This window comes from Centruroides sculpturatus, unplaced genomic scaffold (genome assembly GCF_000671375.1).
Source record: "Centruroides sculpturatus isolate CEXI.00-Female unplaced genomic scaffold, Cexi_2.0 scaffold279, whole genome shotgun sequence".
In the NCBI taxonomy this organism is placed as follows: domain Eukaryota; kingdom Metazoa; phylum Arthropoda; class Arachnida; order Scorpiones; family Buthidae; genus Centruroides; species Centruroides sculpturatus.
In genome coordinates, this window is record NW_019384541.1 from 735,937 (window position 1) to 762,034 (window position 26,098).

The 26,098-nt window shown below is 31.9% G+C and overlaps 1 protein-coding gene across 2 annotated transcripts; it reads right to left on the minus strand.

Moving 5' to 3' along the window:
• Positions 1 to 11: 11 nt before the first annotated feature.
• LOC111623385 (cholesterol 7-desaturase-like) lies at positions 12 to 18,204 on the minus strand. Of its 2 annotated transcripts, XM_023365936.1 has the most exons (8): positions 18,124 to 18,204; positions 14,794 to 14,973; positions 14,525 to 14,720; positions 7,053 to 7,241; positions 5,285 to 5,463; positions 4,967 to 5,200; positions 406 to 579; positions 12 to 320 (listed from the first exon to the last, which is right to left on the minus strand). In XM_023365936.1, the coding sequence occupies exons 2-8, from the start codon at positions 14,965 to 14,967 to the stop codon at positions 165 to 167; spliced, it is 1,302 nt and encodes a 433-aa protein (XP_023221704.1). In that variant the 5' UTR covers positions 14,968 to 14,973; positions 18,124 to 18,204; the 3' UTR covers positions 12 to 164. The 2 variants fall into 2 exon arrangements, with proteins under 2 accessions (XP_023221704.1, XP_023221705.1); XM_023365937.1 differs by lacking the exon at positions 14,794 to 14,973 and having other exon boundaries at positions 14,525 to 14,737; positions 18,124 to 18,200.
• Positions 18,205 to 26,098: the final 7,894 nt, after the last annotated feature.

Below are 26,098 nucleotides of genomic sequence, written 5' to 3' on the forward strand. Positions count from 1 at the left end.
AAATTTCACGTAATAACTCACTTTTTAATAGTAATTTTAGGGTAATGCATGAATATTTAACTCTGTAACACGAACTACAATTCAAAATCGATTATAAAAATTGAAATTTAACAAATATATGTAATTTCGGTCGAAAGCTTTATAAAGTATAAAATAACTTCCAATCACCAATTAAGACTTTGTTCTTCAACCGTCGGGCTGTTTTCGCTGTAAAACTGGGAATACCATTTTCTGAATTTCACAATTGTCTTATCCTCTGACAGGTAAACTGGATTCTTCAAATACATTTTGTAACTCCATATGCGAATGTCCCGCTCAAGCTATTAAAATAAATATTTTCAATAATTAATACAACCATTTCGCGTATATTTTTAGATTTTAGTGATTGAAATGACACAAACTCACCATACAATATTCCAAATAAAAGAAAATATAATCAAATATGGCTGCAAATCGAAAAGGAAAGTAATAATGTTGTATTATTCTTTGTCGAAACGGTCCTTCCGGTATAAAGGCAAATACGATCGTTTTATTTCCAGATACACCTTTGAAATCTAAACGACTTATAGCAGGGCCAATCTGAAAGATGAAATATAATTGATAATTTTTAAACAATTTCTTATTTTTAGACTCACTTAAAATTTCTGCATTGTAGTAAGCAGTAACGTAGCTCCTAACAGGATATTTACACTAATATTGTCTTTTCGATATTTCATTAATTCCATTAATTAAACTTTAATCAATTGTTATAATAATTACCTTGATTCCACAAAGCACTGCCACGTAATCCAGTAGCTCGTTAGGGTCCACGTCTGGTTAGGGGCCGTCCATAAATTACGTAAGGTCTTTTGGGGTAGGTGGAAGTCAAGGATTTCTTACGATTTCTTACTCAGGGGTAGAGGGGATAATAGATCTCGTCTTACGTATTTTTCTTATTTTTATTTTTTGATCTCGTTGAGTGGTGGCATTTCGAATTTGGCTTCAATTTGGCGGTTTCTCTTAAGAAAGCTCGTTGTCTCGTGTGACGCGATAGAATAATAATGCTAGCAGATTCACGCTCTACACATTTTTTTCATGGGAGAAAGGCCGTGTAGTGGTTTCTCTCTCTTGTTTTTATTAGAATAAGTGCACCACTCCTATGGGTGTATAACACTAAGAATACATAAACCAAAATACATGATACTAAGTAAACATGAAATTAGTATTCGGCTTTTAGTGAAAACTAAAATGTAATACTAGAAACTAGAAATCAGAAATAGTCTTTTCTTCTATATCTTTTGAACATAATTGTAAAAACATCAAACAGTAGTTTCTGAACAAGCTTATCGAGTAGACATGGTTATCTGAAATCAAGCATAAAAATTTCTAATTTCAGAATACGACTATCTTGATCGTAAATTGGACAATGATAGATCATATGTTTGACGGTGTCTAGGTTTTCTGTAGAGCAAAAGCAAGAAGTAGTTTCTGCCCGGTTATACATTGCCAGGTAGCTTATAAAATTACCATGCTTATTAAGTAGTTTAGCAGTGGCAACATTAAATATCTAAGTGGAGATGAGAACCTATATTCAACACTAGGAAAATAAAATCTTGTTATTTTACCAGTTTTATTGCTCAACTACTTTTACTGATTCCAATTTTGTATAGCGTTGTCTTGAATATAATATTTAAGGCTGCTACGTGAGAGATGGATGCCAGTGTAGTTCAAATCAGTGTCCTTTGCAGCTGACTTAGCCTCAAAGTAAGCTTTTTCATTGTTTTATTATGCCAGTATGGCAAGGAACAAATATAGAAGTTATAGTATTTATATGATTTTTAGTATGGTGCTGGATATATGCGATCTTATTGCTATTGCAATTGGGATTTAATAGAGCTTTTAGGACAGACTGAGAATCACTATAAATGTTGATAGAGTTTTGTTTGGTAGTAAAGTGGCTCACTGAATAGCTTGGTAGTCGGCATCATCTTTAGCTTGATAGATGAAGGTGTGTGGGAGGTATCTGTACATTCTAACATATTTTTGGCAAAATATGTCAGTTTGGAGGAAGATACAGGTACTTGAACCGACAAGAAAGCTTTTGGACCCATCTGTGTAGATATTAATGTCTGCATGATTATCCATGGAGAAAGCTGATGACACTAAATATCCTTGTTTACAGGATGATGATCAAAGAGAGTAGGGTAAGTGCAAAGTGGTAGCATATGAACAGCCGTAGACACCATTGTTGAGCCTTGACGTTTGTAGTTCTGATGTAGTAGTTTAGAATCTTTTCTACAATACATAGTGGCAAAGGAAGGAGCTTCACACCAACCGAATGCCGAAAATTTATCGGGGTAGTTTAAGGCAAATAATAAATTAATTACGTAACCAATTTGGCTCTAGAGGTAAGCGTTAGGCGCCATCTCTTATTAACATTAATAATTATAAATAAATTAATTAATTTAAATAATTTAGAACCGCTGGAAGAAAAAATTGGCCCGGAGCGGGACTCGAACCCACAACTCCTGCTTACCGTGCAGATGCGTTACCAGTTACGCTATTCGGACCTCCAGTCTCATCTCCTCTGGAGCTTCGCTAGTATCAGAGAGGCATTAGTAAAAACAGTTCTCCAGCACTTTCAAATTCTGACGTCAACTGGCTTTGAAGCGAGAGTAATTTACTTTCTACTGAATTTTTACTAGTTACATTACCACAGCCTGAGGCCGCCTAAAGTAGCATTGGTTGTATTGCCCCATTATATAGAATTTTATAAGCTTTATTATTTAGTCCCCAGGTGCACCTAGCATATTTTAGCAGCGTGTAGTTTATTTTCTAGGCCTTAGCCAAGATGTAATCAATATGGCAACAGAATATGGTTATTCTCTATTGTCTCTTGTTTTATTTTGTATGATGTTTCTGTTTACACGTGCATTAGCTAGTCGATCTGGCAAAGTTTTCTACGTTTTTTGAAAAACTAAAATTAATGTTAAAATAAGTATTATGATGTTGATTAATGATAATAAAATTAATAATAATGTTAATAGTTAAAATAATAAAGTTCTTATAATAAATTGATCATTCAAATTCATTAAATTTTTATATTTATAAATTTGTTCACATAAAGTCTTTTATAAATAATAGTACATATTAATTAACTAATTAATAATTATATATTTTGAACCTAAGGTTTTTAGGGTTTCATAAAACAGTTCTTTTTGGTTAAAATCTTAGCATAAAATCATGCCAAAATATTACATAACATAGGGAAAAAAAGGGAAGGGAAGTAAAGGGGGATCAAAGAAAATGTTACGGTTTCTTACTCAGGGGTGGGTGGGGTGTAGAATGGCCGAAATCGCCCGTACGTAATTTATGAACGGCCCCTTAAATTGCGTGCGTTTCAATTGCACGAAAATTTTCGCACGTTAGCACACGAGACACGAAAATAAGACAGAATGACAAGTTTTATCTTACTGTTTCTGTGGACAGATTACGTCGTCTGTTTTTCACGCGAGTACCATGCATGAGTGTTTGAATTTGGAAAAAATATCTCAGTAATTTGTTATTTTTACCTCTATGATTTTAATGTTTTACATTCTTATGCACTTCGATTTAGTGTATTAATAGTACGTAATATACTGGTATAGTTATGGACTTGCTAATCAGAAACTATACTAGTATAATAGGTTCTATCGATAAAAGAAGTCCAAGGAGATTAGCATTTAAGTACATCTATATATATAAAATTGCTTGTCCTGATTTACTGACTGACTGACTGAATGACTCACTGACTGATTCATCATCGCCCAGAGCAAACCGCTTAACCAAAAGAAGTGAAATTTGGAACACAGTTAGGGTACGTCATGGAAACGCACACTAAGAAGGGATTTTTCGAAATTCCCCCGCGGGGGAAAGAAGAAGAGCATTAAGTGTTATCCGGAAAAACGGCGTCTACTGTACTATTTTAAATGCGAATTTTTGTTTTTCTCTGAGTTTTAATGGGGTACGCCATGGCAATGCACAACAAGAAGAAATTTTTCGAAATTCACCAGGGGGGAGAGAAAGAGGATTTTGTCTTCATCGAGTACTTAGGTGTATTAAATTAATAACATTTCAGACATTGTTATCAATATTTTTATATATTTCGATTTTCATCCAATTGTTCGAACCGTTTTAAATTCGAATTTGTTATTGCACATTGGTTCGATTATAAAACGATTGTAAACGTTCCAGAAAATCGATCGAATTGAAAATAGTTTGTTTGATTCTCAGCAATTCTCATCATTCTCGGCGGTAGGTGTTATATCACAATTACTATGGTTGTTAAAATACAGAATATAAATGGGGTTTGCTTGCAAAACCTCTGCGGGCGAAGTCGCGGGTAACAGCTAGTCGTTTATAAAATTTTAATATCATCAAGAATAGTTAATTACATTTTGAAGATATCTAACAGTTTTAACAGACTGTTTTGATGATCATCTATTCTGCTTAAATATCTTAATAATGTTTTTGTTTTTTATTTTGTTTTTTCTTTTTATTTTAAAATTTGGTGCTCTATAGCAGGAGTGGACAACAAGTTATAAAGTCTATAATAATATACAAAAACTGCTAAGCAAGATACAATATAAAAGAAATCGACGTAACATAAAAAACATAAACTAGAGTGATCTTATACAAAATAGGATATTATTCTGTTTTGTAATTATCTTATCTTTTTCTGACATTTTTAAAATCAGCTAAATGTATTCTGAAAATGATATATTTATTATCAAAATGCTTTACAATATCGTGATATTATTTCTGTAAATACACAATACTTTCTGCCATTTACGCATTATTAAGTTCGATTTGTACAATCTACAGATAATGTAAGGCAAACTCGTGAAAATAAACGATAACTATCTTAAAAGTTTTATCGCATATATTTATATGTGTAATCTTCTCAAATATTCTGCGCCGTACTATGTAATTATTATTAATTAATTACCTGTTGAATTTCAAATGATAATTGTAGAACAGATATTCCGAACAATTTAGACGTGACAATGCCTTTATATTCGTAACGGTGAAGTCTTTCTTCGAACACTGGAAAGCGGGATATTTTGATTATAGAATGAAAAAATCTCCACCAATTTTCCGGATGAAGAATAATTTTGGACGATATTCCAAATTTGTGAAGGATATTCATATGAGCGAAATCTGCTGAATTTTCTGCAATTTCCTACAGTATTTAATGAAATAAAAACGTAAGTAATACATTTATTCATTTGGCATGGTTTTAATTCTTTGACATAGTTATAAATACCTGAATATGGGAATTTACAATGTGTTCACTACGACCTCTAAACAGCATTAGTCGATTTTCTATTTCTGGTATAACTGGAGGTTTCCACAGAGGAGGTTGCCCTTCTGCATGATGCCACACGTAAATGAATCCGTTTTGCTCAATCGTTTCCCAACTTTTTATTTTAGCAACTTCTGGAACTAAATTGTAATACATTGGATAATGGGTGTTTTTTAAATATTACTTCAAAAGAAAAATATATCTTTACAGCATCAGAAGAATATAAGCGTATGGTGCATTGGCTTTAGGGCAACAATTAAAATAAAATTAGTTAATCAATAAAAAAAGACACGTGTAAATCGAACTACAATTTTACAACAATGTATATTTTATATGGGTTATATATCTTAATATCTTAATATAATGTATATTTTGTATGGGTTATATATCTTTGTCGACCGCAAAGGCAACGAAAGAGAATTGTTATAAGATTTAGTATTACGTATAAAAAGCTTAAATATACAATAGAAAAGCATTGCATAAGTTAATGTAAAAACGGTAAACTTTACTTTTGATGTAATACATGTGTAAAGGGGACTGCCATCAGCAACAAACAACGACGTAGACGATTGAAGCTTTCAACGTATAGGCTACGTCACATAGCATATCTGGCATTTTCGATCTCAATTTCCATGTCAACACTACGCAGCGTTGAAATGTACAACAGCGAGCTAGCTGCCCAGGGTGATGCTGAAGAGGAGCTACATTAATGTATTTTGGTAATCCTGCAGGAATTAGTTATCGAGATCAAATCAAACATTAATAGCTTTGAAACAGGGTTTTATTTTTATTTCATTGACTATCGAACAGCTGTTTATATCGTTCAAATTCTTTCTTCAAAAAAAATCAAAATTCCTTCGCAAGATAATACACCAGTACTTTAACGAAAATCTTTCTTATTTAGAGCGTATTTCGCGCAGATGTAACGCACTTTCAAGTAGTATACATTATGTCAGTTAACCATTTTAGAAATAATTGCCTGGTTGTTTTATACAATTTTCTTCATTACTTGTTGTGTAACCTAGTGTAAATTGATGACTTTGTTGACACAATGTAGTATTGTATTCTCATATTGTACACAACAGTACATTGTCAGTGCGTGAACGCTACATATTGTGCCAATTGCAAATACCAGTTGCATAGCTGCCTGTTATGTATTTGTCTTAATCTATCTGCTATTTGTGTATGTTGTAGTCTTCTTCTCACATGCGTAGAATTATGCCTACGTTGTAAAGCAGTAATGATCAGGCTGAATTTATCTGTGCTATCGATTTTAGTCAAATAACCTGTTACATCGACATGTAAATTCTGATGTTTGTGTAGTTATCAAGTGTTTGTAAATTAATGTGCTGCTTCTCTTGAGTTTTATTTTTAGTCGAAGATTTTGCAATGTTGTTCCTGCATATATGACAGGGTCAATGTCCAATGCAATTTGCAAACCGTTTCATGTGGCCAATTTATTAGTTTACAATGTCTGATTCAATATGATTTATCATATTAAATGTTACAGCGAATATTAATCTTAAAAAACTGTCGCAAAATAATTGCATTAATTACACAGATAATTTCGTTTAAGAAATTAATTTAAATGTCCTCATTGATGTGAAACTAACGAACTTTTTTTTTATGTATTCGCAATGCAAAAAAATCAGTTTCGAGGACGAATCAGCAGTATATATTATTGGCATAGCTGTATTAAATATTTATATATATTTGTAGTGGTCCTCACTTTTTTCGGCGTAAGGTATTTTCACGCAAGAACCATTCTGTCCAGCAAATCGCCATCCGTGGAAAGGACATTCGATGCAATCTTCGTGAACTTTTCCATCCGTTCCTAAATGAGCTCCCAAATGAGGGCAATAAGCATCTAAAACAAAACATGTTCCTGTTTTTCCTCGAAATATAACGAATTGCTGACCTGTAAAGTAATTAATATTATTTTTATCATAAAATTTTCAAATTTGTTATCATTCATTTGTAAACGTACCTTGAGTAAATAAAGATTGGGTATATTTTCAATAAATGTATATACTCATTTTCTCTCATACCGTTTAATAATTAATCTGTATTCCTATAAATATATGTAAAATCTATAGGAAAACAATTGCTAATTACAGTGAGAACAGATACAAGGTTTCATAAATAAAAGTTATTACTTATTATTACTATAATCAAGCATTAAATATCTACAAAATGCCAATACAAATTTTACTAATAAATTAATTGAGAATTGATCAAATCACACGTTTCAGATTTCGTCATAAATGGATCTATCGAGAAACCAAAACTGTTAAAAGTGTGTGTTAGTTGACTTATCCAGATTTTTTTCGGCATATCAACGAACGATTTTTTTATATAATTGACTTAATAATATAACTGGTGAATCGTCACTATCTACTATTCGAATAAGAAATTTACTATATCTTCTAGCAAAAAAGGACTTAATTGAAATCTATTCAAATTAAAACGGAGAGCACCTCATGGAACATTATATTCAATTAATTAAGAACATTTTACGAAAAAATTTGTTCTGTATATCTAATTTATGATAATTAGATAAACTCCAAATTGATGAACCATAACTGATTGCGTTCATAATTATAGAATTGAATAGTTTAAACAGCATATATAGTATTACCTTGTTTCAATCCTTTGGAGATCTGTCTAAATTATATAAGTCATTAAAATCCTTCCCGAATAATTAATGATAAACTTCGGTAGATTCTTAATAATTAAATTAGGAATTGCGTCATGTCCAGGGGCTGTTTTGTCTTTCAGATTTTTAATGCTCGAGTATAACTTTTCTGTATTGAATATCTTCTAAAATGGTCAGAGCTCTACTTGTTTATTACCAATAGTATCCATATTATAGTTATTTAAGTAACTAGTAATGGTTTCGTTCACATGATATCAGTCGGTCTATAACAAGTAACAAATGTAACACAAGTTAATGAACAAAAATAATCCAGTTTCTAACAATCAAACAAAATAATGATTTAGAGTTGCATTAGCCTGCATACAATATGCACAAATACCTGGTGAACTTGAGTCCATATATTAATTTTTCCATACTAAATGATATTTATTTAATCTAATCTGAACAATCATTTCCTTCACTATAAACATCAGTTGTTGGAAATAAAAATAAAGACCACGACAATTATCTAGTATTTTCGAATACAATGTGCAGTATTCGGTTTTAAGTATCCTGTCTCTTTCTTCACTGAAGAAAATATTTTCAAACTCACATAGGATAGTGTTTGTATAATATTTTTGAACATCTGAATATGTGTCTATTAGAAAAAGTAAAATATCTAAACAGAACGTTTTTGGGAAAATTCTAGACTTGATTTAGATATAATTGTGTATGACTGGATCGACCCTTCCAGAACAAAAAGACAACAGAAGAACATCAGCTATATCCAGTCGATGTCCTCGAAACAAACAGACCTCCAAAAAGAAACTACGGCCAACTTTTAGTTGGCTGTATAACCAACTAAGAGTAAATAAAATTGCGTACGGTTTTTGGACAGAACAATCTGGCTATTCTTTATAATTCTGTGTAGCCTAGTATCTATTTTCCCCCTCCAAAAATTGTTGTCACTGTACCTATATATATAGGGGAGATCGGGGCAACTTCGGCATGCGGGGCAAGTTTGTCAATCGCTTTTTTTAAAAAACAAATTAAAAAGAGACTTTGGTTATAGGTTAGGCAGTTGAGTTTTATTGGTGGCTTGTTGAGTGTAGTGTTTTTATTGATCTCCAACAAGCGTAGTTGAATTATCAAGCAAATTTTCATTTTCGTTGAATTCCATATAATATTTTTTTTCCATTTATATTGAATTGGCAAGTTTTGTTATAATTCCATGATAACGAAAGTTACTTTTCCTGTTAGAAGGATGTAACTTCAACTTATTCACGTGGCCAGATCGTGGCTTGGCATTCTGTTCTCAGGGTTGTACTTAATGTTTCGAAATCATGACTAGCGGGGTAAGATCGGCAACATAAAGCCACATTAGAAGCAAAGGATAAAAATCAAACAGATGATAAATGAAAACATGTTTGCATTTGTTATTCACGTATATATGTCTTTGAACTTGCATTTCGTTGTAATAATATTAAATGGGTGTTGGATTTGTATTTCTTTGTTTTAATAGTGAATTCCAACTTATACATTGTTAATAACATAATTTTATATACGTGCCTATCTTGCCCCATTACTGTTGCCCCTATACCAGGGGCAACTTTAATAAAAATAATTAAAATAATTACAACTTTACAAAAAGAGAGAAGTTGCCGATCTTGCCCCTATACCCGGGGCAACTTCGTCAATTTCTCTCTTCTTGTAAAGTTGTAATTATTTTAATTATTTTTATTTCCAAACTGATTTTAACCAGTTCTATAGTAAGGTAACATTCCAATAGACAATATGCAAAGCTTTTTTTTCAGTTTACAGCAGTATTTATTACACAAAATTTAAGTAAAGCTTAACATGCCGATCTTGCCCCGATCTCCCCTATATATAGGTACAGTGACAACAATATATATATATATATATTTGTGAATTGTTATTTACATTATCTACATAATTTTACTTGTAATAATTGTATTTTAAACTTTTTACTAATAATGTATTTGCTTTAATTAATCAGTTAGAAATTTTATTTTATTTTAAACTTTACGTTTATTTTAGATTTGTTTTTGTTCTTTATAAAAAAAGCAACTGTTAGCTATCAGGCAGAACGCCCTTTGGATTCACATTTCGATGTTGTGTATGTATACGTGACACCGAGATTGTTTATCTATTAACCAACTTTGTAAAAGAATTTTCGTCTTTCTTTTTATTTTTATTTTACGGATTCCTTTTCCAAATTTTCAGTAATATCAATTTAAAATAATTTAGCAAAACAAATTAGAATAAAATTTTATCAATTAACTGTTATAAATCTCACAACATGCAAAAGAAAAGATAAGGAGAATGTGCTTCGTTTTCACCTTTTTCGATGGTGTTATAGAACAGATGGTATTCTACCCATGTCACGTGGCTGCACATCATTCTTCATTGATAAGAAAAGAGGAGGACTACTTGATGACAAATTACTTCAGTTTTCTCCGAAACAAAAGCATGATTCGTCAAAAAACAAAAATTACAATGAAAAGAAGTGACGAAATTAATTAACAGAGTGAGACAAGATCAAGATACGGACTGACTGACAGGCCAGACAGGGGATTGACGAGACAAAAGACAACCGACTTAGCGACAGACCTAGTGAAAAACCTAGTAAAGAACCAATTAAAGGAGAAAAAACACGAAAAGGAAGAACAGAACAGGGAGAGAAAGTGAAGAAAGAAGACAAAACAACTCTTTTCCTGGTATGTTGTGAGTCGTGCAGTTCGCAGACTCCCCGTTAAGTACCCGCTGTTTAATAGATAGAAGTAGGCCAATTTCCTAAATAGGATTTTATAATTTTGTTCAGAACTTTGTTTTTCGATAATTAACTCTTTTTATCCGTACTGACTCTGCACTCATCCTCCTGAGAGGATCATTCCTGGACTTCAAAGTGACTCTTACCCTCGCGCTTTGACTATTTGTTTTTGTTGTCTATATCGTAGGCGTGTCCGACAAAACACACCTGGTGGCAGGCCCCTATCCTACAGTTGCGTAATCTAATTTTTGATGGCCCCCGAGCCCACACTCCTCAAAATATCAATCACAGCTCTAATTTAGAATAAACATTATTTTTAATTTAAGATATGTTATCTGCGTACGAACCTGTTACGGACAATCGAATTCCCAAATAAATAACTTTCTTACGATGCTTATCTCTTTTATTTAAGAAAAACTTATCTGCTTTTCTCAGTCGACTGTTCTCTTTGATTTAAAAATGTCGATGACTCACAATTAAGATATGTTTATTTATATACAAAAAAAAAACATCTTACATAACACCAGAGATCTCATTTGTGACTAAAACTAATCTTACGTGTTGTGTTCGGTAAAGCTGCGATGTTCGCGATAGAAGTTTCTCAGTTGGTCGCTCTTCCTCGGCGTCTCTGGGTTCTCACAAACTGTCCCAGGTGGACAGTGTAAAGAAAACAGTTCGCTGGTTCTCTTATTTCGAATAAAAGTTACTCTGTTTTAATCGCAGAGTTCCTATACTTCAGAATCACTTTCTGCTGTCTGCGAGGTTTCTGGTCTGGTGAGGCGGAGAAAAATTTGTTATCTTTGTGAACAAAACCATTAAAGGAAAAAACGCTTTTGTACTTAAATTAGAGCTGTTGAAAACTTTACATCCCTGATCGAAGCTCTGGTTGGTCGTGATCTTCATCTTATACATCTCCGATTGTTCTCTAGTTTTTGCCAGGGCCAGACGAGACATTTGTGGTAAATTTTTATTGAATTTTGTCGTGACTCCGCTCGTAATTCAAAGTCCAGAGTTTTTACCTCAACCGTAAATATCCTCGGCTGCACCCGCGTGACAATTGGTTTTATTATTCATCCTATTTTGTTGTTTTCGTGATAGTAAGAAAAATTAGTCGAATTCCCGATCTCTTACGATATTTTGTTTATCGAACGCAATTTACTTGAAACAACTTTTTCTTTAACACAGATTTTTAGTCGAAAATTCCGCTCTTGGTCCAGACCTCACAAAAAAATTATTACTCAAACCAGAGTAAAACAATAATGAAATAATCAATTCAACTTCTTATATAAATATACCGGCGTATAAGATATCTCTACTGTGTCGACTGCAAACTGCGGTAAATGCACACCGTATTCGCCCTTGTAGATGGTGTCATTTCTCAAGTCATCAAAAGCGTGAACCGTATCAGTAACATAGGAAATTCACAATAAGGGATTAAGCGAATATCTTTGTGTTAAGCCCTTTTCTAACGAAAAAACCTCAGTTTACCCAACACTAGTAAAAATCCTTGCTTTCAAACTTAAGAATACATTTTGAATTAACCAAACGAATGTATCAGACATCCCAAGCATTCCCAATTTAGAAATCAGAACCTCTATTATAACGCTTTTTTTCATAATCCATGAAAGCGGCCAACTGACGTCGTCTTTTCTGGAAAGTTGTCTATAGATAAAGGATTGAAAAACAAGATTATTACACAAAGTGCTCTTCCGCAATTGGAAAGCAAATTGTACCGATGAAAAAACAATTTTTTCCTAAGCCAGTACAGAAGGCCTACCTATACTTTTCGCCATAATAAAAGTGAAAATTTTCCGAACAACTGATAACAACGATATGGGCCGAAAGTCAACAGAATTATCAATTGAACCATTCTTATGAATTTCTTTAATCTTTTCCTCTAAACATCATTTCAAAACCATTGCAGAGTAATAAACCCGATTAAATAATTTAACCAAGTGAAATACTAATCAACTATTACAATAAGCAATTAGAGATGGTTCAATGTCGTCACGGTTAGAATTTAATCTCATCCTTACCATTGCGATATTCACCTCCGATGCTGAGATACGAAGCTGAAAAAAGAATCAGCCGTTGTAAAGGCTTCTGAAAATGGTGAGATCTCAAGTAAATTCGATGCATTTAAACACTGCTTATAATAACTGCTTATAAAATTTAAAGCAATCTACATAAGAACTTTCACGATCTGGTGTACTTTTAGCACCCTGATGTTGGATTACACGATACCAAAATATTTTGGAGTCTATAAAATTTTTCAGTTGTAATGCAAGATTACAATAACACTTACGCGTTTTGCCTCCGACAAATAAATTATATTTTGTTTTTTGAATTTAAAAAAAAATAAGGTCGGCCTGATTGTTTAGTCGAATGACATTTGTTAAGGCCATAACTCTTCGCCTTATTCGGTTTATAACGATACTCATGAAACAAATCGGCACGAATACACCAATGATATTCAACACCTTCAATTAATACGTCGTTTCTTTGCTATAGAATATAAATTATATATAATTGACTTGTAAAAACTATCAAGGAGTTTGAATTTCGAATTTTTATTCTAAAAGCAAAGCTTAACTGCATCTTCGATTATTTCAACTTTTGAGTCATTCCAAATAATACGGGACATAGTAAGACGGGGCCTTTTCAACCAAAGGAAGTGTCTTCGCAGCAGATAAATAAAGTCACACTGGAACATGCTTAGTGAATGTAAGAGATTATATAAAAAAGACGCTAACGCAAGGACAAAATATTCAGAGATGAGTCAATAACAGAGCTACCTACTTTTGTCAAAAGAGTTAATTGTCACGGGGAGTCTTACATATTTCGACAATCAAGAAGAATTAGATCTTTTTCAATCGGCCACTGCAAATCTGTCTATAAGCCGAATCAACATTTATGCCCTTTGACGTCTGACATCAAAAATGATTGGCGATGCCACGTTTAAACACAAATCGACTTTTTTACGTATATGGACATTGATATCACGCATAATTAGAAATTTATCATCATGAGAAAACCAAGTGGTCGAAACGTAAGAAAAGCGATCAAGGCTTAACTGCTTTAACGAACCAACATCATCATCGAACGATGTAACCAACATCGGAACTCTCCTAGGGTCGTGATTCAAAAGAAAAATAGACCCAGTTGCGGCTTTAGGGGTGGCGAGCAGGGCAATCGCCCGGGGCCTCGCTCTTGGAGGGGCCTCGCGCAACAACCAAGTAGAAAAAAGTTGATATTTAAAACTTTTTATTTTATCCTTGGCTATTAGTTATAACAATAAAATAAATTTAATTTATAGTACAGTATATATTAATATTAATAAGTGCCTACTATTTCAATTCACATACTTTGCACAAAGGACAAGGGCCTCGCAAAGATCTACCGCCCAGAGCCTCGCAATGGATAAGGCCGCCGCTGAATAGACCTATCACAATTATATTACAGTAAGTCTCCAATAATTCAAATTACACTTTGCCTATGTTAATGAAGAACAAAATACCGGCGAAAGATGTGTATCCGGGCCCAATGGCTTCTCAGCAAAAACCGTAATATAATTCCAATTAACTTACTAGAGACTTCCATACAAAATTCTGATCCATGGAAACCATTCAGTTCTAATCATATTCGAATAAAAATACTAAAATCGTTATTGAAATGTCGTGACAAAAATCAAAAATGTAAAATGTGTGATACTTTTAAAATTATATCACAAAAAATATTGAAAACAAATAACTAATGTGACGTCTGAATATCTTACCTAGGGCAGTAACAGGCTTGCACTTCCCAACAGGTAGATCCCTGGATTCTAATAAAGGTATCCATCCATTTGGGTATGCAGGAGGATATTCTTTTGCACTTCTTAATCTATTTGTTTGTTTTAATAACTGCATTCGTTTTCTGTGCAATTCCCTCGCATTTATTCTTCCATCCTCATAACCGATATCCGTCATATCCTATATCGATAAATTACCTTTGAAATGTAAAGAATATTATGTAAACAACCAATACCTGTCTAATTATACTTACAACGACTCTATTATAAGTTGTTAACGAAAAATACATGACCAGAATAATTAGAAAGAATAAAATCAATAGATATGGTTTATTTATAATTGCTGTACTGATGCATTGGAACATATCCAGAACACAAGAATATGTCAATAATTCTTTTGCTACACTGCCGTATATAAAGTTGAACATTATGCTCTGGAAAATGTCAAAAATAAATATTTCAATTACATTTTTTTCTAATTTATTAGCTTTGATTAATTTAACACTCATAAACAGTTATTATAACTGATTATCTTATAAAACGTATACTAAATATAATAATATTAACCCGTAATCATAAAATTCTAATACAAAAATTGTATTCTGCATTAAAATTTATTATAACTATGAAACCACAGCACTTTAAGTTTTCTGTTCTGTTTCGTGAACTGTTTCTATTTTCGACAAATCTTATTGTAAAGAAATATAACAGATCATTTAAAAGGTTGAATTGTTTTAAAGTATTTTCGATGTTTTGGTACTAATTAATTGGTAAATGTGAGCAATTCTTTGTTTAATTTGTATATTCCATCTAGACAAAATAAATATTAGAATACATAATAGAATAATTTATTATTCCTGATACCATTGTCAGAACTGAGCTTTTTGCCTTTTCAATAATTAAAAATATAAAAAGGTTTTAAATTAAAATAAAGATACGCGGTTTTAATTATTGCCAGGGAAATGAACTATCTCGTCGGTGGATAAAACTCGCCCATACCCTAAAAAATAAAGTTTTTGGCATTTTATAAAAATTAAAAATTGAAAAGAATTTTATAAGTAAATCTTTTAACAGATAGGGCTACAATTATTTTATTTATTTTGGTTAATAATATAATAGTATTTTAAATTTGAACTTATAATAGCAAAACATATAGGGGAGATCGGGGCAAGATCGGCATGTTAAGCTTTACTTAAATTTTATGTAATAAATACTGCTGTAAATTGAAAAAAAAGCTTTGCATATTGTCTATTGGAATGTTACCTTACTATAGAACTGGTTAAAATCAGTTTGGAAATAAAAATAATTAAAATAATTACAACTTTACAAGAAGAGAGAAATTGACGAAGTTGCCCCGGGTATAGGGGCAAGATCGGCAACTTCTCTCTTTTTGTAAAGTTGTAATTATTTTAATTATTTTTATTAAAGTTGCCCCTGGTATAGGGGCAACAGTAATGGGGCAAGATAGGCACGTATATAAAATTATGTTATTAACAATGTATAAGTTGGAATTCACTATTAAAACAAAGAAATACAAATCCAACACCCATTTAATATTATTACAACGAAATGCAAGTTCAAAGACATATATACATGAATAACAAATGCAAACATGTTTTCATTTATCATCTGTTTGATTTTTATCCTTTGCTTCTAATGTGGCTTTATGTTGCCGATCTTACCCCGCTAGTCATGATTTCGAAACATTAAGTACAACCCTGAGAACAGAATGCCAAGCCACGATCTGGCCACGTGAATAAGTTGAAGTTACATCCTTCTAACAGGAAAAGTAACTTTCGTTATCATGGAATTATAACAAAACCTGCCAATTCAATATAAATGGAAAAAAAATATTATATGGAATTGAACGAAAATGAAAATTTGCTTGATAATTCAACTACGCTTGTTGGAGAACAATAAAAACACTACACTCAACAAGCCACCAATAAAACTCAACTGCCTAACCTATAACCAAATTCTCCTTTTAATTTGTTTTTTAAAAAAAGCGCTTGACAAACTTGCCCCGCATGCCGAAGTTGCCCCGATCTCCCCTAATGAAAGTTACGCGAGTTGTTCTAGATTAATTTTATATTCTACATTTCGTAACTTTCAGACATTTTTACACTAATAAAGAACCAGGTGATTAGAAAAAAATACGATTAAAAACTGTTATTAATTTAATGAAAGAGCGCAAAAATATTTAAATGCTTTTCTTTTACTGTGGCACAAATATATTTTTTAAAAACTTTAAATTATTTATTTAAAAAATTAAAAGATAGTTATACAAATTGTAAATCGCAATAACTAAATCAATAATTAGTTAGACAGGAAATCAAAGAATTCGAAAAAATACAATTTGTTTTTAAACTTATTAAAAGTAAACTTCATTTTTCAATCGTAAATCCATATAAAATGCAAAAATAATATAAGAAAAACGAAAAAAAAAAAAAAAACATAAATGTAAAAGAATTACTTTAATTTTTAGTCAAGTCTCCAATTACAAAGTGAAATAAATATAAAACAGTTGTTTTATTACTAAAATTTGTTTAAAACCTTCAAATTCATCAAGTAAATAATTTTCATTCACTTTTTATAAAATAAATGTTCATATGTTTTGTGAACATTAAGTTTATATATTAATCATCGAGTTATACGCAGTAATATTTCGATAATATCTATTAAAATAAATATTTAGAAATATCAGTGACCTAAATGTAGAAATGGGAAGTTTAATGTTGTATTTCGAAAACCTTCGCACGGGTAAATTAATATTTATTATTCGATGATAAAATTTATGTTCGAGTTTATTAAAAAAAATGTAAAATATTCTTGAATTAACTATATTCTTACTTAAATTAATTCCTATTTAGAAATTACTATCAAAAAGCCTTGGCACTAACAACCTTCATTTTGAAATTTTGATAAGGCTAAAGAGTCACACACGTCTATTTCGAGATACAAAAGTTAATCTTACAAAATTATTGCAACTTTATTTAAAACTTTAAATAAATAGTTCAAACTATTCGACAACATATGCTTAAGGTTACTTTATTTTTAATTTTCAACTTGTTATAGAGTCGTGCCGGTCACCTGTTTCACTGCTTTCAGGGAAAAAAGTATAAATTGAAATAATGATGTGACTTCCAGTTTTCATAAGAAGTGCGTATATAGATAACTGTGGCCTGCTGCCTCTCACCTATTTACATCTGGTTGTCTGTTTTATTAGTTTAATTCCTTACTCGAATTGATTTAAGAAACGGCAGGTTGAAGAACTGACGGACGACAGAGGAAATTTATAGATCTACAATTTTTTCAAATTGCAGGCATTTAAAGATATTTGTTTTATATCTCCAGTAAAAAAGAAAAAAAATATCAACCAACCGTAATACTTCATTATTACGTTTCATTGGAAGACTGCGGCAGTCAAAATGTTACAAATTAAAACCGAGTAATTATATATAACATATACACTATAATAGAGATAACGATAATATAAATGGAATAATGTGTAAAAAAATTTATAACAAACAATAGGATCATTTCGAATACTGCTTTTAATATTATGCATATTAAGATATTCTTACCTGATTTAATCAATTTACGACCGAATTTACATCTGATTCATGCCTTGTGTTAGAAGTTATAATGTCGCAAGTTCCTGCGTTTGCCCGGGAAAAGGTCAGATATAGCGATTTTTTATGTCAATGAAAAATTACTTGCATTTTAAATATAATTATGCCCATATCAATAATTAAATCAACGATAACCATTCATAAATACTTATTTCCTCAGAATGTCGAGCTGCAATTCTTTTTAACATTTTTATTTATTTTATTCAATATATGTTTTGTCCAGTTCAAATTAGCAGTTGCTTGTTTCTCTACGTTATACTTTTCCTTGAACAATAGAGTCGTACCAGTTATCTATCTGACTCTGCTCGGAGGAAATATATTTGAATTGAAATTATGTGAATTTCTGTTCACATCGAAAGTTCAGTTTTTTATAGTTAATCGGGGTCTTCCTGCCCCTAATCTTTTTATATCTGGTCAAGTAATTTGCAAACTGAATTACACCGAATTTTAAACATACAATTTTATATTGTATTTGAACTACTACAACATTACACACAGACAACGTTACAATATTTTAAATCGTAAAACGAAAAAATTATTACACGTTACACCTATTTATACTTACGATATTAATACTAACTAATATTCTCAATTAATATTAACGCTTACTTTTCAGTTGTTTTTGTCCTGTTGTATATTTTACAGGAAGTCGTTGAATAATTTTTGCACTGAAACATTTAATAATAATAACAATTTAAGGAAACAAATAATTAAATCTGTTAATAATATATAATTACAGCAATAATAACAACAAGTCAGCTCAATAATATTGTAATTCGTGTCATTCAAAACAGAAAGCTGAACTTGTTGTAAAAGAAAGTTACTTTCCGTTGNTCTTAGTCTTCACTATCGTTACTTTTTGCCCACAAATAAAAACCAAGCGAAGCGAGTCCTTTCAGATAGTAATATATAATTACAGCAATAATAACAACAAGTCAGCTCAATAATATTGTAATTCGTGTCATTCAAAACAGAAAGCTGAACTTGTTGTAAAAGAAAGTTACTTTCCGTTGCAGTAATAGCTATTACTAAGGGAAATCTATAATTGATTTTGACCGATTGAAAACTTTAGGATATATTTAGAGTATTGTATTTTGATACCAAGAAGAAGGCAAACAATTACTTTTACAGAGGTATCCGTAGTTAAGATTTTCCTATTCAGACCACACTCTGTCTGCAACTAATAACTGGATTCATTCCAACTATTTATACACACACTATGCAATAAATGCTTAATTAAGCTCTGTTTTATTAAATAAGTGATTTTTTAATGAAAATTGTTTTTATGCTTGTTGAAAACATAATACCAAAAACGATTTTCCAGAACCAAAACTTATGTTTTTACTCGATGCTGAGCATTGATCTATAGATACAGTCTTGATGTAATTGTTCGAAGAGAGAAACATAACGGAGTATTATAAACTTATTATCTGAAATGCTTTAAGTAATTTTTTCGGTCTATATAATCCGCTTAAATCAGTGTAATCTTGAGGAAACGTGATCGCTTGCTAGTGGAAAGGTTTGCCGCAGCAAACAAGTTCGCGCCCAAGACCTCATTCGAAGCATTTAACACATGTATTAGTCAGTATACATGTATTATATGGTTTCAAATCTAAGTTGTAAATTGTTGTGAGTTACGTATGTTGTCGCTATTTTATTCACACCAAGTAACGTTTCTGTCTATTGTTTAATTAATAAATTAATACAGGAGTCATCATCCGTTTTTACGGGGGAGCCAGATAACTGAGAAAATGACGAGCGCGGGCCGTATAACTATTTTGTCCAATCCAGTATACTGAATACTCAAAATATAAAGAAAACTGACGTATTTATTTATTATTAGAAACTTCATTGCAAGTACTTACACAAAAAGTGTTCTGATATTCAAAGTGGCCGAACTTTTTATTTCACTGATTTTCTTAAAAATTATATTACTGTCAGATCGGACGAATTCTGTTATTCTTACTTACACTTATTTTAATTTTTTTCTACATAGTAAGTTTATCTACAGTCTGTACTTCCATATAAATAATTATATTTTAGCTCATATTTTGCACAGTGCGGCTGCAGGCCAGAAGTACTGACCTTGCCGGCTAGATCTGGCCCGAGGGTTGTAGTATGGTAATCTTTGGTTTAATGCTAGAAATAGGGCCATTATTCTTATTATAATTTTTAGCTTGACAAAAATTTTTGTAAGGATTCGCGCCTGCCACAACCATACACCGGTCAAACAGTTGCTTTAGAATATTCTGACCTGGAGGCCTCGTCAATCTTAGCGACAGCGACTTCTTTGACAATTTATTTTTGCCTTTTTCTTGGCAGCACACCCAAGTCTCTAGTCTCTTCAAATTTCGTAATCAAGTTTTTCAAACTATCCTTTGACATGGGCTATTTTCTCAACTTTTTCAGACGCTATATTTTTGCACTGCAGCTAAGCTATTGCTGCCGTTCTGATAAAACAGCTTTACCAGCGGAGTTTCTGTAAGGAAATGATTAACAATAAGATAGAGGCGTGCAGAATGATTTTCAGGCATTCAATGCAGTAGCGTAGCGTAGTGGGGGCAGCAGGGGCGGCCCGCCCCGGGTGGCACTTTTTAGGGGGCGGCAAAATTTCACAATAAATAATAATAATATCTTGTAAAAATGTAAATCATTTCATTTCATATTTTCGTCGCACCTACGATTCGGACCGATTGAAATGAGCACGGAATTTTTCATTACTGATTCTGACGAAACTGCGTAATCCCCTTTCTTCAAATAAATGTATAATTTATATAATAATGACATCTTCCTCATTGTAGCGACTGGCAACGCCATCTGTACTGACTTGTAGGGATTTCCCGTACTTTATTTTGTGCTTGGATTGTTTATGTATAATATTCAGCGAGAATGACTTCTGTTATATGAAGAATAGTGTTCAATATTGTCTAATAACACCTGCAAATTAGATACAGTACGGATAAGTCCCTTCAGGGAAGCCCGTGAGTAATGCTTTTACAATTCAAAGAAAGTTTCATTGTTGGATCGTCAGTCGTCCAATTTACATTAACTTAATCGTATATATGTATGCGCTTTCCAAACTGTGATTTTAGTGCACATAAGTACGTGTTAAATTATTGAACTTTTTTGAAAAATTGTATTGTAAGTGTACGTATACATTCGACTATATAAGTACTAAATATTTTATTTACGTTTTTTATTTATGTAATTGTATGTTTGACTATCTGCTACGTTGTTCAAGCTTTAATTTATTAAAATAAAAAAATCAGAACAAGTAAATTTCAGTAAAGTAGGGTATATATTTTTTAATTTATTAGTAATTATTTTGAAATGTTCTACGATACTTTCGTTTACGAATCCAACTAGTACTTATTTATTATAAGTGTTAACAATCATATATATATTTTGTTTTAACATCAAAAATGAAAAGAGTAAAAGAAAGTGGGGCATCTTACCGTCATAAAAGAAAAGCTAACTTAGAAAATATTAGAAAAAATGAAGGGGCTTTACTTAAAAACGCGGAAAGTCCTGTTCCTGAGATGTCAGATTTCATGTTGAACTTAAATTTATCAAAGACAACTGGGCCATAAAACCCAGAACAAGCTAAATAAATACAAGAACTTGCCACTGTTGATCAGGTACCTGTTAGAAATGTTGACATTTTTCCTGAAGATCAAATTCCAACAACATCTACTCAATTAGAGTCTGCATCTGTATGTCTACGCCTTTATATGACCGGAGTCGCGAACTGTCGTCACCCCCTTTTTTATAACGATGTACTGGGGTATCGATTCGTCGTTACCCTAATAAAAATGGATTTTAATGAAAATTTTTGGCAACAGATGCCACCACTTGACGGTAGTGTGTTGTCTACCATCTGTTTCACATATTTGTGTCCAGGTGGTGTTTTGTCGACTCAAAAATTTTAATTTAGCGATTTTTTTTTCTTAATTTAAATATTTTTTCATTTATTTTATAGTAAGAAAAACTCGGAAAAAAGACATAAATGTAAAAGAATCACTTTAATTTTTAGTCAAGTCTTCAATTACAAAGTGAAATAAATATAAAATAATTGTTTTATTACTAAAATGTGTTTAAAACCTTCAAATTCATCAACTAAATAATTTTTATTCACTTTTTATTAAAATAAATATTTATATCTTTCGTGAACATTAAGATTATATATTAATCATCGAGTTATGCACAGTAATATTTCGATACAATTTACCAAAATAATTATTCAGAAATATCAGTGACCTGAACCACCATCAACATCTTAAGTGATAGCCGCACAGCCCTTCACCAATTAAACAAGGGCGATCGCCAGCTCCCCATCATCAACAACTGCTTCCAAATCATAGAAGAGATTGGTCAGGTGGTTTCTATCAACCTGTACTGGGTAAGGGGACACACTGGGATTTACGGCAATGAAAAAGCTGATGCCCTTGCCAAGAAAGCCCATACAATCACTAGTAACTGCAGCTATGCCGCCATCTCCCTGTCTCTCATAAAAAACAAGCTTAACGCCGTCATTATGGATAAATGGCAAAAGGAATGGGATGCCAGTACCACCGGGCGTCTAACTCACCAATTCCTGCCCAACATCAGCAAAAGGATGACACTCAACTTCTTCAACACCAATCACGCCATCACCCAGCTCTTGACAGCACACGGTAACTTCAGGGCCTATCTCTATCGTTTTCTTAAAAAAAGAAGCAGCACCTGCAATTGCGGAATTGAAGAAGACGAGGACCGATACCACGTAATGTTTACTTGTGCAAATCACATGGCCCACAGGCCTCCTCTCAGGGATAGGCTTCAGGCAGAGGGTCACCATTGGCCCTGCACCCTTGAGGCCCTTCTCCACAACAAGAAAATCTTTTCTACTTTTAAAGCCTTTGTCGCAAAGCTTCAACTGGCGGACTATCACAGGAACAACACGCAAATGAACTAACGAAGATCCTTCAACAGGACTCTCACCCTTCATCACGTATATGTATGTTTTCTACTTTTAACACATTGTATAATAGCCACCCTACTGTCAACTGTTTTCTATCTATTGTTGTTTTACAATCGCGCCACCACCTTGTACACAAATATTATATACGCTGTATTCTGTATATCTTCTATTTTGTTTCTCTCTTACTCCCATCAATAAATGTGATGCTGGCGCCCATGATCCTACCCCTTCACCACCTATCCTATCTCTCTATCCATTTCACCTTCACCCTTCTCCTAAACCTCTCTTTCCTTCTCATTTCACCCTCGAGCGATACCACTGAGTAGTCTCGAGCTTTCACCACCTTCCCAGTAATAATAATAATAATAAATAATATCAGTGACCTAAATATAGAAATGGGAAGTTTAATGTTGTATTTCGAAAACCTTCGCACGGGCAAATTAATATTCATTATTCGATGGTAAAATTTATGTTCGAGTTTATTACATAAAATGTGAAATATTCTTGAATTAACTTTATTCTTACTTAAATTAATTCCTATTTAGGAATTACTATCAAAAAGCCTTGGCACTAACAACCTTCATTTTGAAATTTTTATAAGGCTAAAGAGTCACACACGTCTATCTCGAGATACAAAAGCTAATCTTACAAAATCATCTGAAATATTTTACAAAGTAACTGTTCTCGTACAACGATTTTCAAATATTTTTATTTTGGGACAAAGTCGTTAGTTTTCACAAAGTATATAATGTTTGCAGCTTTATTTAAAACAAAATAAATAGTTCAAACTATTCGACAACATATTCTTAAGGTTACTTTATTTTTAATTTTCAAGTTGTTATAGAGTCGTGCCGGTCACCTGTTTCACTGCTTTCAGGGAAAATGTATATATTGAAATAGTGATGTGACACCCAGTTTACATAAGAAGTGCGCATATAGATAATTGTGGCTTACTGCCCCTCACCTATTCACATCTGGTTGTTTGTTTTATTAGTTTAATACCGTTCTCGAATTAATTTAAGGAACGACAGGTTGAGGAACTGACGGACGACAGAGGATATTTATAGATCTACAATTTTTTCAAATTGCAGGCATTTAAAGATATTTGTTTTATATCTCCAGTAAAGAAGAAAGAAAATATCAACCAACCGTAATACTTCATTATTACGTTTCATTGGAAGACTGCGGCAGTCAAAATGTTACAAATTAAAACCGAGTTATTATATATAAATTATACACTATAATATAGGTAACGATAATATAAATAAAATAATGTGTAAAAAAATTTATAACAAACAATAGGATCATTTCGAATACTGCTTTTAATATTATGCATATTAAGATATTCTTACCTGATTTAATCAATTTACGATCTAATTTACGTCTGATTCATGCATAGTGTTAGAAGTTAGAATGTCGCATGCTCCTGCCTTTGCCCGGGAAAACGTCAGATATAGCGATTTCATATGTCAATGAAAAATTACTTTTTTAAATATAATTATGCACATATCAATAATTAAATCAACGATAACCATTCGTAAATACTTATTTCCTCAGAATGTCGAGTTGCAATTCTTTATCATATTTTTACTTATTTTATTTAATATATGTTCTCTCCATTTCAAATTAGCAGTGGCTTCTCTACATCATACTTTTCCTTGAACAATAGAGTCGTACCAGTTATCTATCTGACTCTGTTCGGAAAAAATATATTTGAATTAAAATTATGTGAATTCCTGTTCACATCGAAAGTTCGGTTCTTTTATGGTTAATCGGGGTCCTCCTGCCCCTAATCTTTTTATATCTAGTCAAGTAATTTGCAAACTGAATTACACCGAATGTTAAACATACATATTGATATTGTATTTAAAATATATGCTCTCCACCTCAAATTAGTAGTGTCTTGCCCCTGCACATCATATTATTTCTTTAAACATGAAATATATTGAAATTCTTGTTCTTTTCTCTTTATTGTGAATTGATTTGATTATCTAAATTCAGCAAAGAGAGACATGTATAACTATCTTTTCGAGTTACATGCAATTTACAATTAATAGCGACTTGAATTTTCACCGTGCTATTGTTTTCGTTTAAAGAAAATTTAATACAATGATTCTTATTTAAACATTTCAAATTATTCATGATATTCTCGAATATATTACTTGATTTGTTTTCTCTCATAGGTTGTAATAGAATTAGAGCAGATGAATCTTCATCTTTTATTCTAAACGATTTCGTCTCCATAGTGGTAATGACACATTTCACCAGAACTGTGATTTCATACTTTACAATATATATAAAGTTTACAATATCTAGATGCTATTTGTCCACGCTCGAGTCTATCTGGAGCAACAGGTCATTAATACTTTCTAAGAAGTTTACGCTCGAGTCAGACTGGAGCGTCAGCTATTTTGCATTGTTTTTTCATTTATAGGATGTTCTTGATAAGGACATAAAATTTTATAAATTTATACTTAATAGAAGTTTGTTTTTCAACTTTTTCGTTTTCCACACATAGTAATCGTAGACATGATCGAAAATTTCGTGATATGTTCGAGTATTTACGGTAACTACTAAACAGGTGTCTAGAAACTCATCTTCTCCTTAGGTGTTATTGGAAACAACCCGCCATTCTCGACTGTTAGCTGGTGTCAAGGTCAAATACTTGTAAACACAGTAAATCAGTGCGTGTCACGTGTCTCATTGAGAGTTTTTTTATATGATACAATTTTTTATATGAAACAATGAATACAAATAACACATAATAAAAAAACAAAGTTTTATATAAAAGATTTTTTAATATGTATTTTATAAAATAGTGCATTTTTTTACATTTTAATTATTTGTAGGAGTTTTTCCTGTAATGCTCATTACGAAATCGTAGTAAGGTTAGCATATAAAAAACTAAACACAGTAATAACTATTATAAAATAAATACTTTATTGTTAACATTCTATGTTTATAATT